Source organism: Palaemon carinicauda, chromosome 19 (assembly GCF_036898095.1).
Source record: "Palaemon carinicauda isolate YSFRI2023 chromosome 19, ASM3689809v2, whole genome shotgun sequence".
Classification (NCBI taxonomy): domain Eukaryota; kingdom Metazoa; phylum Arthropoda; class Malacostraca; order Decapoda; family Palaemonidae; genus Palaemon; species Palaemon carinicauda.
The window spans coordinates 13,227,757-13,242,023 of NC_090743.1; the positions used below are offsets into that span (position 1 = coordinate 13,227,757).

The following is a 14,267-nucleotide window of genomic DNA, read 5'->3' on the forward strand; positions in this document are numbered from 1 at the left end:
GTTCAGGGTGTTGCGATGAGGAGCAGCATGCGTAAGCGGGCGATCGTGCAGGGTTGTGCGATGGCGAGCAGCATGCGCAGGTGAATGATCGCGAGAAAGGGTGCGATGGTGATCAGCATCCGCAGGAAGGCGATCGTTCAGGGTGTTGCGATGAGGAGCAGCATGCGTAAGCGGGCGATCATGCAGGTTCGTGCGATGGCGGGCAGCATGTGAAGGTGATCGCTGGCGAACTGGTGATCGCTGGCGAGCTGGTGATCGCTGGCGAGCTGGTGATCGCTGGCGAGCTGGTGATCGCTGGCGAGCAGAAGGTCGACGCGTGTCCTGTGAGAGGATAGGTTCACGAGCAGGAACGGGAAGATCGCTGGCGCGTTGGCGAACATGTGTTTCTGACACACGCGCAGCACGATGTTGCGTAGCCACAGGACCAGGTGGATGGTGAGCAGGGAGTTCAGCAGGAACTAAAGGGTGGTCAGAGACCGCAGGGCGATGGTCCTCAAATGAGCGCTGACGCTCGGAAGAGAGCTGACGAGCAGGAGAGCGCTGGCGAGGGGGGCGAACCTCAGGAGAGAGCCGACGAGCAGGTGAGCGTCGGCGAGCAGGAGAGTCTTGGCGAGCAGGAGATCGTCGACGAGCAGGAGATCGCTGGCGAGCAGGAGATCGCTGGCGAGCAGGAGATCGCTGGCGAGCAGGAGAGCGCTTGTGCGCTGGCCCTGCTCGCGTAAGGGAAGAATCCCTTAGCCCCGAAGGGACCGTTGCCCGTCGGGTGACGAGTTCTCCAGAAGGCGAAGATCCGGCAGGAGATGGTGAGCGGTCTGCAGAGAGGTTCATCGGTTGAGGCTGACGAGGAGAGTCCCCCCCGGAGGACGAAGACCCAAAAAGGCGCCTCTTAGTCCCCCTGTAAGGGGAAGGGAGGCCCTTGTGGCGTAGAGGGCGGTGAGCCTTACGGCGGAGGCGGCCTCGGGGGAGATCGTCGGGACCATCGGTCCTCCGAAGGGGAGTCTCCTTCAAAACACTTCTCTCAGAAGGAAGCTGGGCAGCAGTCGAGACCGAAGGACTCACTTCCCCCTTCGAAGGATGCACGGAAGGAGGAGGAGAGCCTAGAGCACCATCACCAGCAACAGCACCTGCGTCGGAAGGCCCAGCCACGTCGGAGGCCTCTGTCACCACGACGTCGACAATAGACAGAGGGTCTACCTCCGCTACCACCGGCGACTGTTTAACAGCGGCCCCCAACGAGACAAGGTCAATAAGAGCGACCCTGGAGGGCAAGCCCTTAAGCCCCAGGGACGACCAAATCTGTAACAGATCATCACTGGATAAAGTATTATTATCAATAACCTCCCCCGGAGGAGGAGGGGGAACCGCCTCGCTATGGGAGGCGACGCCCTCTCCCCCCACCGAAGGTAGGGAAACAGAACAAGGGCCTGCGCTCCCACTCGGACGACTCTCCTTAGGAGGCGGACGAGGGGGAGCTTCGGAGGAGGTTTGGGCGGCGGAAGAAGAGTCCCGAGAACCTTCCTCCTTCAAGGCTAACCCCGGAGGAGAACGGTCTCTCTTGGACTTCTTCTTACGCCGACGGCCAAACCTCTCCCACTGGGAGGCAGACCACTCCCTGCACTCACGGCACATGTTATCCTGGTCGCACCGTCGGCCCCGACATTGAGGGCAGAGGGTGTGAGGATCCGTAATCACGTCCGACATGAAAGTCCCACAAGGACGGCCGGCAACTCCAGGGCATGTACGCATATTAAATAAAAGAAAATAACTGAAGGTCAACTTCCAACCAATCACACAAGCTGAAAAGAAAAAGAAGAAAATTAAAGGCTGTCACGAAGGCGATGAACAGACACGTCTGATCACCGCCGAGCCAAAAGTGAAGTGAAGCAAGTCACCGGTGTGTGGAGGGGGGAGGGGTAGCAAGCTACCCTTCCCCACCCCCCGCTAACTAGCGCGGGGGTAATTAACCCTCGTTAAAAACTATTGGCTCGTCATTTCAGCTGCGCTAAAAGTAAACCCTTTGTAAATAGCGTGGTTTGTATTTCGGTTACGGAACAAATATAAATTAAAGGCCCTCCCTTCCTCCCCAATAGAGACGCAGCGGGACGAGAAGAATTGAGGCTTGTTTACATGCATGTGTGGTATCTGGCCGATAGTTGGCGCTGGTGGGCACACCCGCAACCTTCATAGCGATCGCTCGCGAGTTTTTGTGTGTTTTTCTGCCGAGCCGCTGGAGCAGCAGCTATTATATATTCACCGGGTAAGTATATTCAAAAATTTATTTTATAATTAAAATATCATTTTAAAGAAAAAAAATCTTGTACGTCAGTTATTTCCTTAAAATAATGTATGTAAGATACCATATTGAAAACTAATTTGATTAATGTTTGTCTAGTTTCTGTGAAAAATAGGCTTATAATTTCAGCCAATTTCATTAACACTGATTTAGAAATAAAAATAATTTTTCCTGTAAGGCACTATTCCAGCTGGTGAAATATGTGATTATTTTATAAGATAAGTGTGACTGGGTAAAATAATGCCCTTGTCTATTTCAAACCTGAAGAAAAATTATGAAATAAGAGACTTGAAAAAAGTGAGTGGTTAACTAAGCATTGTTTTTTTCATTTTATCAGAATTTGGATTATGAAATTGTAAGTGGTGCAAGGCGCCAGGAAAGAAGATGGGACCCGACAGATAATGAACAGATTGTTCCTGAAGACAAGGAGGTATGTTTATGAAATTCTGAAAACTTTGCTGTTTTAGTAATTATTTTATGAATACTAATGCCTTTGGCTCAAAACTACTGTATACAATAGTTAACCATAAGATCTTAAACTATGAATAACATGTTTGTTGAACTTTGCTATGCACAAATTTAATTTTTCGCAGGAAGGTACAGAAATTCTATGAAGCAATGTTCATGGGTGTTTGCACACAATAAAACACTAAATACATAAAGTCTTATATTGCTCAATGCAATTAAGGTTAATTCATATATATTTGATTGTGAATGCATCTGAATTGAACTCAAAAAGGCATAAAGTTATATGAAACTAAATAGTGCATAGAATACTCTATTATATAACAGTGATAGTATAGCAAATTGATACTGATGTTGTATAAGAACTTTTATTTTTGTCTTTTCCTGTATTTAGAGTTATATGAATAAAAAATTTTCTCTCAAGGTTATACAAGGAAACTTGGAGTCTAGATGTGTCGTTAAGGGTGCTTTAGTCAGTTTTTCAGCATTCATTGGTATTTGTTACTTAACTCCCCATGATGTACAGTATATGGTTCTTTTCCTTGCTGGTAAATGTAGGCAAAAATATTGAAAATTTCATAGCATTCATCTTCTCACTCTTGAAACTGCAAAAATATTTCCTATAACATTTTTTATAGGTATATATTTATTATATTTTGTACAGGATATCATCACAATTATCATGGGTTTCAAATAGTCATATAGAAAATTAGTATTTTCCCATTGTTTCGAGTCAATGCTGTGTAATAAAGTACTATGCAGTATATTGCTTAAGAGGCATATTTGTTCCCACTCTAACAAAGCCTACGTTATTGATGTGGATATTCTTTCGGCAAAGCTGGAAGGTAGCCATTAGACTTTAAATGCGAGGTGGCAACCTTACCTAACAACTTGTAGTGGGTAGGTAGGCACCCAGCCACCTATATCTACTCACGGTTCAGAGAACTATGTCACTTTTCTTTTGGCTGGTAGAGAAGGAATGTCTCCGCTCTCTCCTCCTCAAGGCTTAGCCAGTTTGACTACTTGCTTTACGCTCATGCTTTTTCTCTTTCAGGTGTGACTGCGCTTCTTTGATGCTCCCATGCGGACCTGTACTGGTCGTGAGGGTCGCCCTTGCGGCACTGTCATGTCGTCGGTTGAGACCGACCCTGCCACTCTGTGTGCTCACCTTGCAGGGGGCGTCACTGTGAGTAGGACTCGCCCTGTGACGAGTGTAGGGAGTAGCCTGCCTCCCAATGGGAGAGATTTGACCGTCACAGGAAGAAGAAGGCCAAGTGTGATCTTTCTCCACCAGGGTCTTCCGCTGGGGCAAAAAGACCACAAGCTTCTTCGTGCACTCCTGGATCTCTTCCCGAAGCTACTCCTCGCTTGCGCCTTCCGCCGGGGGGGATCAAGTAGGAGCGCAGACTGACTAACTCCATCCACCGGGGAGCCATTCTCCCTTACAGATGTTTTGCAGGCGTGGCCGTCCCGATTGGGTTTCTGTTCCCCTTTCGAAGGAGGTGCTGCAGCAGCAACTTCAGCGTGTTGCAAGGAAGAACCCTTCGCCAGAGGCTTCTACATCCTTTGCCCTGGACTTTTACAAGGTTCATCTTTCGTCCTCTCCTGGCCCTTCCAGGCGTGGACAAGGTGTTCACTCCCGCTCACCCCTCCAACAGCCTCCTTCTGACGACGAGTCCTTTCGCCATCCTGGGACATCATCGTCACCTAAACCGCAGCCCTTTGTTTTTCCCCAGAGGAATGATTCCAGCTTGTGCGCCAACCTCCTGCTTGCTGCAGATGTAGATGACCTTCAAGTGGTGAGCGTTCCATCTGCTCGGCGATCGCAGCGACAAGACTCTCCATCTTCTCGTCCTCCTGGACGATCTTCTTTAAGACGTCGTTCGCGACGATCCGAAGATCATTTAAGAGATTGCAGGTCATCACGATCTCCCCGCTCTAACTCTAGAGCTTCACACTCACAAGACTGCAGGTTATCATGGTCTCAGTGCTCTTCATCTAGAAAGTGTTCTCACTCGTGAGCTAAAAGCTCACAATCACAAGCTAATTGCTCACGATCAAGAGCTAAATGCTCTAGATCAAGGTCTGGACGCTCGCGTTCACGATCTTGATGCTTACAATCACGAGGGCGGCGCTCATATTCACGAGGGCGGCGCTCATATTCACGAGGGCGGCGCTCATGATCACGAGAGCGACGCTCACGTTCACGAGGGCGACGCTCACAATCACGAGGGCGACGCTCACGATCACGAGGGCGACGCTCACGTTCACGAGGGCGACGCTCACGATCACGAGGGCGACGCTCACGTTCACGAGGGCGACGCTCACGTTCACTAGGGCGACGCTCACGTTCACGAGGGCGACGCTCACGTTCACGAGGGCGACGCTCACGAACACGAGGGCGACGCTCACGAACACGAGGGCGACGCTCACGATCACGAGGGCGACGCTCACGATCACGAGGGCGACGCTCACGATCACGAGGGCGACGCTCACGTTCACGAGGGCGACGCTCACGTTCACGAGGGCGACGCTCACGTTCACGAGGGCGACGCTCACGTTCACGAGGGCGACGCTCACGTTCACGAGGGCGACGCTCACGTTCACGAGGGCGACGCTCACGTTCACGAGGGCGACGCTCACGATCACGAGGGCGACGCTCACAACGTTCTAGGTGCTCACGATCGTAATCTAAGCGTTCCTCTTCACGAGGAAAACGTAGGCGCTCTTGTTCAACATCTATCCGGCGCTCTACAGCTCGAATTTCTCCATGACGAATTACGACCAGACAAGATATTCTCAGGGAAGAACTCTTTGAGAAGCATCCTGTTAACCTAACCCCTGCGCCCTTCGTGGCCTAGGGCCCTTTAGCTAAGCGATCGCCCACGCGACACTCGCCAATGCGTTCCACCGCGGCGCAAAGCTCTCCAACGCTACGAGTTGCCCCAGTATTGAGACCCCCATCTTTGCTTCCAGCTAGTGTTAGTGGTTCTCCAGTTCCACAGGTGCCCATTGGGCCTCTCCTTCTCAATTGTCACCAGTTGTTTGTGAAACGGGCGTTTCTGCTTGTGAATCACGCCCTTTAACGCGTAATTCACGCCATTGATACGTGAATCTTCCAATTTCACACATGGATCGGCCGTTCTCCCCCGTACTTCACGAACTGAGGTCCCAAATTCATGAGCGATGTGGACCCAATACCTCCGCCAACAATCTCTACAGAAGTTACTTCTAGCAGTACAGTAGGCCGATTCCCTTCCCTGAAGGGTTTAAGGAACCCCCAAACAAATTTGCGGATGTAACTATTTCTTCTGATCGGCCTTTTCAACCAATAAAAGAGGACCTCTTCATGCCCCAAAGACTCACGAAGGAAACCCCAGACTTATCGAAGGGAGACGAGCTCCCTTCGTGGTATGACACTCTGGTGTCTAACCTGCAAAAGTCCTTGTTGGGATTAGGTCCTCTACCACCTCAGCCTTGACAGGCCCAGGCCAAGTTTCCTATGGAGAGTTTGGCGTCGGGGACTTCTCTCTCCGCGCTCCGTTTCGGGGCAAGCTCTAGAGCGACTTGCTCTAACTCCGGTTTGTGCAAGGGGCAGGCTTACCACCAAGCAGAAGACTAGGATAAAACGTGGCAATCCACCTCATGTGGACCTCATTGAACCCTGCATGAGTAGAGATTTTGGCTCGCCTAGGGAGATCTCTATCCATCCCTATCAGCCTCAACAGATAGAGATTGTTCCTCCAGCCCAACGTCCAGTGTCCAAACCACCGACAGGATCAAATACTCTATCCCTGAGACTAGCGTCTCAAAGGAACTGCGGGATCTTCCAAATCCTTCCATCCTGTAAGAGCATTTTCCTCCTCGGGGGGAGTCGAAAGACTTGAAGATGGTTCTGAAGAATGCTAGGGCAAGGGAATCTCAGAGGCCAAAGATGGATAAAAGATCCCTTGAGGCGGGTCCCTCTCGAGACCTAGTTGATGACCTTGACCTACCCAAGGGTCCTATGGATGAGAGCTTGGAGGTAGATAGCACCTTGGATATGGACAAGGAATACCTTCCAAGGGCAGCGAGTCCAAATTTCCATTCTGAACAAGAGCACATGGAGTTGGAGCATACAGGTCCTGGCTTGTATGAGGACCATCGAGAAGCTGGCTGATCCTGGTACTACCTCCCAGGAAGGTAAGGAAATGGTCCTGGACCAACTGTTTGGAACCCAAAGGACCCCTAAGACCAGTGCAGTCTTGCCCTCGTCAAAGGGATGGACAGCAGCCAGGAGAGAAGCTATCTCCCAGAGAGCAGGAACTTCTAGTTCCTTGAGAGCCGGTTCCTCGTCGAGATCTTAACTTCCTTTCATACACCAAAGAAAGTACTATGAGATCAAGAATGAACCTCTTTCAACCCTGACTCTCGACCCCTCAGTAGAATCGCTTACCAGGGTCTTCCGACTCAAGACTCTCTTCGTTGAGAGCTTCACTTGTGCCATCTGAGCTATTCAACATAGAAAGAGGAGCAAAATATGCCATTCAGGCTGCTCTGTGGCTTGACCTATGGTTAGGGTCATTAGGCCATGTTGTGCGCTGTTAGGATCTGTCATATGAGTCCACAAGAAAGTCTCTGGAGTCTGTCTTTCCTTTTATCAAGTACCCGCACACTGGAGTTCCTATCGCACCACGCAGTCAACTTGTGGGGGAATGCCATCCTCAATTGACGAGATAAGGTAATTGGAAGATTCCACTGGCACGTGCCGAAAGTGGAGGTCACGTGCCTGAGAAACTCGACTCTCAAGGGATCCTCACTCTTCGATCCAGAAGAGATAGAGAGAGTAGCTGATAGGTGGAGAAAATTCTATTAGGATTTTCTACTCCACAGGCCCATGACTTGCCAATCCTACGGGAGGGCTCCTCAGCCTTCCAGGAATCAGTCCAGCACCTCTAATCTCTCGACTTATAGGTTCTCTGGACCGTCGAAGGTGTCTAAACATCCCTTTCAGGCCAAAGAGCAGAAAAGAAATAAGTCCTTCAGAGGAAAGAAAGGAGGTGGGGGGAGTGGTCGAGGTGGCCGCTCCCGTTAGGGAGGGCAATCCTCACAACCGACCACCAGTGGGAGGATGCCTGCACACCTCTGGCAGAGGTTACAGTTGATTCTAATAGTCAAGCCTTCTCCACCATGAGGCTCAATACTACACAGTACTGTAGAAGTTTTATTCCAGCTGTGACCAAGTTGTGGAATGATCTTCCTAATCGGGTTGTTGAATCAGTAGAACTTCCAAAGTTCAAAGTTCAAACTCGCAGAAAATTTTTTTTATGTTGATCAGGCTTATGTATGTCCTTTTATAGTTTATATATCAAATATCTGTTTTAATGTTGTTAATGTTTGTAAAATATTTAAGTTTTTCATTACTTCTTATTTATTTATTTCCTTATTTTCCTTTCCTCACTGGGCTATTTTTCCCTGTTGGAGCCCTTGGGCTTATAGCATCTTGCTTTTCCAACTAGGGTTGTAGCATAGCTAGTAATGATAATAACAACAACCCCTGGATGATCAAGGTGATCGGCGTAGGGTATCGCGTCCCGTTCATTCCATCTCTCCCTCTGATTTGGCATCCAATTCCATTAAGCTTCTATATTAAGGGATCCGTAAAGGAGCTGGCCCCTTGGGCCTTAATCCAGACCATGCTGCAGGAGGACAGTCTCCAAGAGGTTCTAGAAGGTTCTCCAGGCTTCTACAGTTGACTTTCTTGTGAAAAAGGCATCTGGAGGCTTAAGACCAGTCATAGATCTCGTCCCCCCTGAACAAGTTTGTTCAACAGATTCTGTTCAGGATGAAGACAGCAGACATGGTCATCCAGGCTGTAAGATCAAGGGACTTCATGTGTACATTGGATCTCCAGGACGCATACTTCCAGATCCCAATCCATCCAACTTCAAGGAAGTATATCGGATTCATACTCGAGAACAAATGGTACTAGTTCAAAGTTCACAGCTTCGGTCATGCGACAGCACCTCAAGTCTTTACCAGGGTGTTCGCCCTAGTGTCATCTTGGGCTCACAAAAATGGCATTCGTCTCCTAAGATACCTTGACGATTGGCTGATTCTAGCAGACTCGCAGATGACCCTTCTTCATCACCGAGACATGCTTCTAGTGTTTTGCCAGGATCTGGGGATCATGATAAATCTCAAGAAGTCATCACTGCTTCCATCTCAGAGACTGGTTTATCTCGGTATGCTTATAGACACCAACCAACAAAGTTTTTCCATCAGATGATAGAGTACACAGGCTGATAGAAGTGGCAAAACCTTTCCTCAGACAGTAATATCTACCGGCCCGACAGTGGTTGTCTCTCCAAGGCCATATAACCTCCCTACTTGGTGTAGTTCCTAATGGCCGCCTCAGGATCAAATCCCTGCAATAGTAGCTGAAGTCCATGTGGAACCAACACTCCGACTCCCCGGACATTCTAGTTCCTATTACACAGGACCAAGTGATGAACCTGCTATGGTGGGTAGTAGAGGAAAACCTCTGCAAAGGTCAGGATCTCCTTGTCCCTCCTTCAGACTTATTGCTCTACACAGACGCATCAAAAGAAGGATGGGGGGCCACTTGCTGCATCACACAGTCTCAGGCCTATGGTCTGAGCCTGAAAGGTACCAGTACATAAATCTCTTGGAGAGGAGAGCAGCCTTTCTAGCTCTCCCTCAGTTCCAGTTGCTGGCTAGCCACTCTCTGGTGTTGATGAACACTACTACTACAGTGGTGGCTTACACAAACAAACAAGGCGGTACCTTTTCGCAGCCCTTAGGTCATCTTGCAGTAGAAATTCTACGATGGTCAAAAGAACATTCGGTGTCCCTATCAGCTCGCTTCATTCCAGGTAAGAGGAATGTGCTCACAGACAATATAAGCAGAGCGACTAAGATAGTGGTCTCCAAATGGTCTTTGAATCCTCTGATAGCCAACAAAGTCCTTACCTTGGGGGGTCCCCCGATAATGAACCTGTTCGTGACGTCTCTAAACTTCAGGCTCCTGCTGTACAGCTCCCCAGTTCCGGACACTCAGGGTCTATGGCAGGATGCATTCCAACAGCAGTGGGACATCATCAATGTGTACGCCTTTCCCCCATTTTGTCTGATGAGAAGAATGTTCAACAAGACCAGAGCATCCAACAACTTAAAAAATGATGACCCTCATAGCTCTGCTATGACATCATATCAGAATAGTTCTCCGACCTTCTGTAACTTCGAGTAGATCTCCCGAGGGAACTACCTCCACGACCAGATCTACTCAAACAACCAGACGCGAACATCTTCCACAAGGCCGTCCTGTCTCTTTAGCTTCACGCCTGGAGACTATTCAGAATCTTCTCTCTCAGTGAGGCTTTTCACAATAAGTTGCAAAGAGAATATCTGGTTACTTGCGGAAATCCTATGCCTCTGTATACCAGGCAGTGGACAGTCTTCTATGGTTGGTGTATTTGGAAGGGTATCTCTCCCCTCAATGCCCCTATTCCAGTAATAGTGAAATTTCTTGTATACCTTCGGGAGGAAAAACTTTTGGTCTCGGTGTGCCATCGCTCAGCCTTAAGCCTAACCGTTAGATTAAAGGGAGTACAGTAGACCTTTCCTCTTCGTTGGGGCTTTCCTAACTCATATAGAGTTATGCGATCACTTTCCCCCATTTGGAGACAAGACCTTCTTCTTGGAATGTGGTTCGCATTTGAGATCCTTAAAAGGACCTCCCTACGAACCATTACGCCATGCAACAGACCATAATCTCACTTTGAAGATGGCATTCTTACTTGCTTTAGCATCAGCAAAGAGTTAGTGAACTTCATGGTCTCTCATACGACATCGCTCATTCAAGAGGATGGGGGAAGTGACACTCGGCTTTGTCCCCGAGTTCATTGCAAAGACTCAAACTCCTGGGGTACTGGACCCTAGGTTTGGGCCCTTTCACATTAAGTCTACGTTCTGTAACCAATGACCCAGATCACTTTTTATTATGCCTAGTGAGGAGTTTGAGATATTATCTTAAACGAACAGTAGCAGCTTGGCCGTGACGAACAGTGTTATTCATCAATTTGGGTAGAATTAGGAGGAGGGTTACTAGGAACATCAATTCAGCATGGATCTGCAAAGTCATAGACCGTGCTCTGAATCCTGACCTTCCTCTAGCTCGAAAACCTAGCGCTCTCAATGTCAGGGGCATCAGTACATCCTTGGCATTCTAACACAATTATTCTGTGTTGCAAGTGTTACAATTGGGCATGTGGAAGCGTCAGATGACCTTCACTGCCCACCTTCTCCAAGACGTGACCCACAGAAGACTCAATACGTTTTCTATCGGTCCTGTGGTGGCTGCACAACAAGTGGTTTAGAATACCTTGGGCTCCTTGTTGGACAAGTAGCAGATGGTTGAGGGCATTGGTTACCTGGGTTAAATCTGGGATGAATGAAAGTATGTCTGGCTTTTTCCATTCTTCATCTTCCCCTCTCTTGGGATGCAGTGTTATGGGTCCCTCTGCAAGCTGGCTTCAACGTCTGTAGGCAATAAACTTTTCCTTGTGTAACCTAGTATAGTTTATTTTTATATACTTGTACACGTCCCAAATGCTTCCCGCAACGTAGGCATTGGCAAACGTCTATATTTATGTGTAAAATTCCTGTTTAAATACGGAACACTCTTAGACGTTCATATGCTATCTCTCACAACTATGTGTTGCTCAGGCTGCTGTCATTCTCACTCTGTATTGATAAGTGAGGTGGCAAGGTTTCCCTCGATTACAGTCTATTACTGTACTGTATTAGGCAAAACCGAGGCAATGACTAAGCCAGTAGTCGGACTTACCACCCACCTAAGGGCGAGTCATCCATATATATAACGTAAGGTTTGTTAGTGTGGGAACAAATGACAAATGTGGAGATAATTAGCATTTTCCCCTAACTAATACAAACCTGGAGAAATTCATATAAATTGTCTCGCCATCACCTGTCCCCCTATAAGTCCTGTCTCTAATCAAAAAGTGACGGGGTCATTGAACCGTGAGTAGATATAGGTGGCTGGGTACCCCCCAGCCACACCCTATCTACCCACAACAAGTGGTTAGGTAGGGTTGTCACCATGCATTTAAAGTCTAATGGCTACCTTCCAGCTTTTCCAAAAAATACCCACATAAATAACTCCAAGTTTGTATTAGTTAGGGAAATATGAAAAAATTATCTCCAACTTTGTCATTTTAGAGTGCATGTAAACATGTACAAGGTCTGTTTTCAGACTTTTAAATGTATCTAAGCTATACTGAATGTGTGGTTGCTACTGTATTAGAATTAAAAAATGTAGTAACCAGAATTTGGTTACTTTTACCATTCATTTCATATCAAATGTCTTATATCTTGAAGGTGACTCGGAAGATGGCAGTTGATGCTATGTACAAGTTAGAACATGGTGTCGATGACAAAAAGAAGTCGAAAGAAAACGAAGCCATGATAGAAAAACTTGAGGAGTTTCAGACTAGACGTTGGCATGATGATTATGGAGCGAATAGAGCTATGAGGGACCAGATGAGGGTAAATATCTTATGGTTGAAACTATTAAAGAAAATTATTTTCTAGTAGATATATTTTCTATTTTTAATGCTACTTTAAGCTGTGTTGTGGATAGCTAGTACATCACACACCACACATTGCTGTACTATTAGTGTCCAAAAGTGATACTTCAAGACAGATACACCAAGTTAGGATACCTTGCCTTCTCTTCAGGCAGGTTAAACTACGTATTCTATAAGATAAGATCCCACTAGAAGCTTTGTTGGTACTTTTATCATTCACAAGTCACATCCCTTGTGATAAAAAAGCCATTACTTAATACTGTATCAGTAAATTTTTGTCAAATAGCTTATCTTTGTTTTATTTGAATTTGAAAAGTTTGATGTGATTTTTTTTTCGTACAGGCAAGGCGTACAAAAGAACAAGAACAAGCTACCCGTGATTCATCTTACCAGCTCCCTGTTCCTCTTCTCCCACCAGATGAAAATGATGAGAAAACAGCAAAATTGCTTCAGTTTACTTTGGTAACTATGTGACCATTCAAGACAAGGCTTATTTGTTATGAAGGCTTGATGTCTTCAGCATGCTTTATTTCACACCTCAAGTCAATTAAGAATGTCAAACTGGTATTAATGACGGCAATATTTCAAGGTCTTTTTATACCTGGTATCTTGGTGTAGTTTATTGACAAATAAGAAGTTTTAACTCTTGAAATATCTGGTTTTTAAAGATCACATTTAGTTTAATAGCTTGACCACCATGTTAAATGGTTCAAGTCATTGGGATGTCTACATAAGGGATAGCATGCAGTATATTAAAGTTAAGAAATATGTTTATTTTTTTTTTAAACTTAATAGCCAGAGAAATCATATCTAAATGTTTATTTTGAATATGCTATTGCATTATTTAGTAGAGTAGAATCAATAAACAAGTTTTACATTAATCCTATTCCAAACAAGTATTTCATGATTTCCTGTAGTCTCCTTAGTTAGACTTTGGGCTCTGCTTGAATGCAAAAATAGTTAGAATAACATGTTTCATTCTTTGTTTTGTTTTATTTTCAGTCTAAAACATCTGAAGAACTTCGAAAGGAGAAGAGGTCGGCAATTGATGCTCACTCTATATTTGCAAAACTGAAACCAAAGTCAGTATCTTTACAAGAAAAGAAAGCTTATGCAAGGCAGTCTGTCACAAATATTGTAAATAATTCTCAGAAGAACTTTTCAAGTTTCAGAAATAATTTTAAACCACAGAATCTAGGTATAATAGCCAAAAAAGCAGAACATGAAATGGCTAGTACAAGCATGAGTAGTGAAACTGTGGGAGAACATGTAAGTAATTCCTGTAAATGTGTAATGAATATCAGGTCAGAGCCATCTGAGGTACATTCTTCACCATCAGTATGTAACAGATGCAATTGTAACGCTGAAGAAAAGAATACTGACGAATTGAAAGAAAATCCCTCATCATCCAACTTGGGAAAATTTTCTGAGAAAAATGATTCAGCATCAAATTTGCAATGCTCAGATGCTGTTAATGTAACCTCTCCTAAAACTAGCACATCTTTATCCCTAGTAAGTTATGATAGCAGCGAGAGTGAAAGTGACTAAGGTTTTGCCAAGGTTAGACATACTGTTATGTAATTTTGTACATAAGATAATTAGATTTTAATTTGAGCTGTTTTACCTTATTGGGTGATTGTTAGAAAATTGAAAAATTTTATTTAGCAAAACTTCATTATGTAAATTAGCATTATCTCTCGCTTGTATCTAAACAAATAGTGTTAAGGGTGAAAACATGGTTATTGATAATGAAATTTGCTGAGAATTATTTTTTTAATAACTTAAGCATATATTTATTCCTTATACATAAAAATTGATAATAAATATAAATATCTTAATCCTGAATTACTTTTTCTCTGAGATGAATTTGTTTATGTATGTGTTTATTAAATAAAAAAATA

The 14,267-nt window shown here is 45.7% G+C and overlaps 1 protein-coding gene across 1 annotated transcript in view; it reads left to right on the plus strand.

The window, feature by feature from the left end:
• The window catches only part of LOC137658141 (coiled-coil domain-containing protein 130 homolog), a 38,561-nt gene extending 24,294 nt beyond the window's left edge, over positions 1-14,267 (plus strand). Inside the window, exons 4-7 of the mRNA XM_068392825.1 lie at positions 2,631-2,723; positions 12,158-12,325; positions 12,709-12,828; positions 13,369-14,267. Of these exons, the coding sequence (XP_068248926.1) occupies positions 2,631-2,723; positions 12,158-12,325; positions 12,709-12,828; positions 13,369-13,914 (927 nt within the window). The 3' untranslated portion in view covers positions 13,915-14,267. The remainder of the gene's footprint in view (positions 1-2,630; positions 2,724-12,157; positions 12,326-12,708; positions 12,829-13,368) is intronic.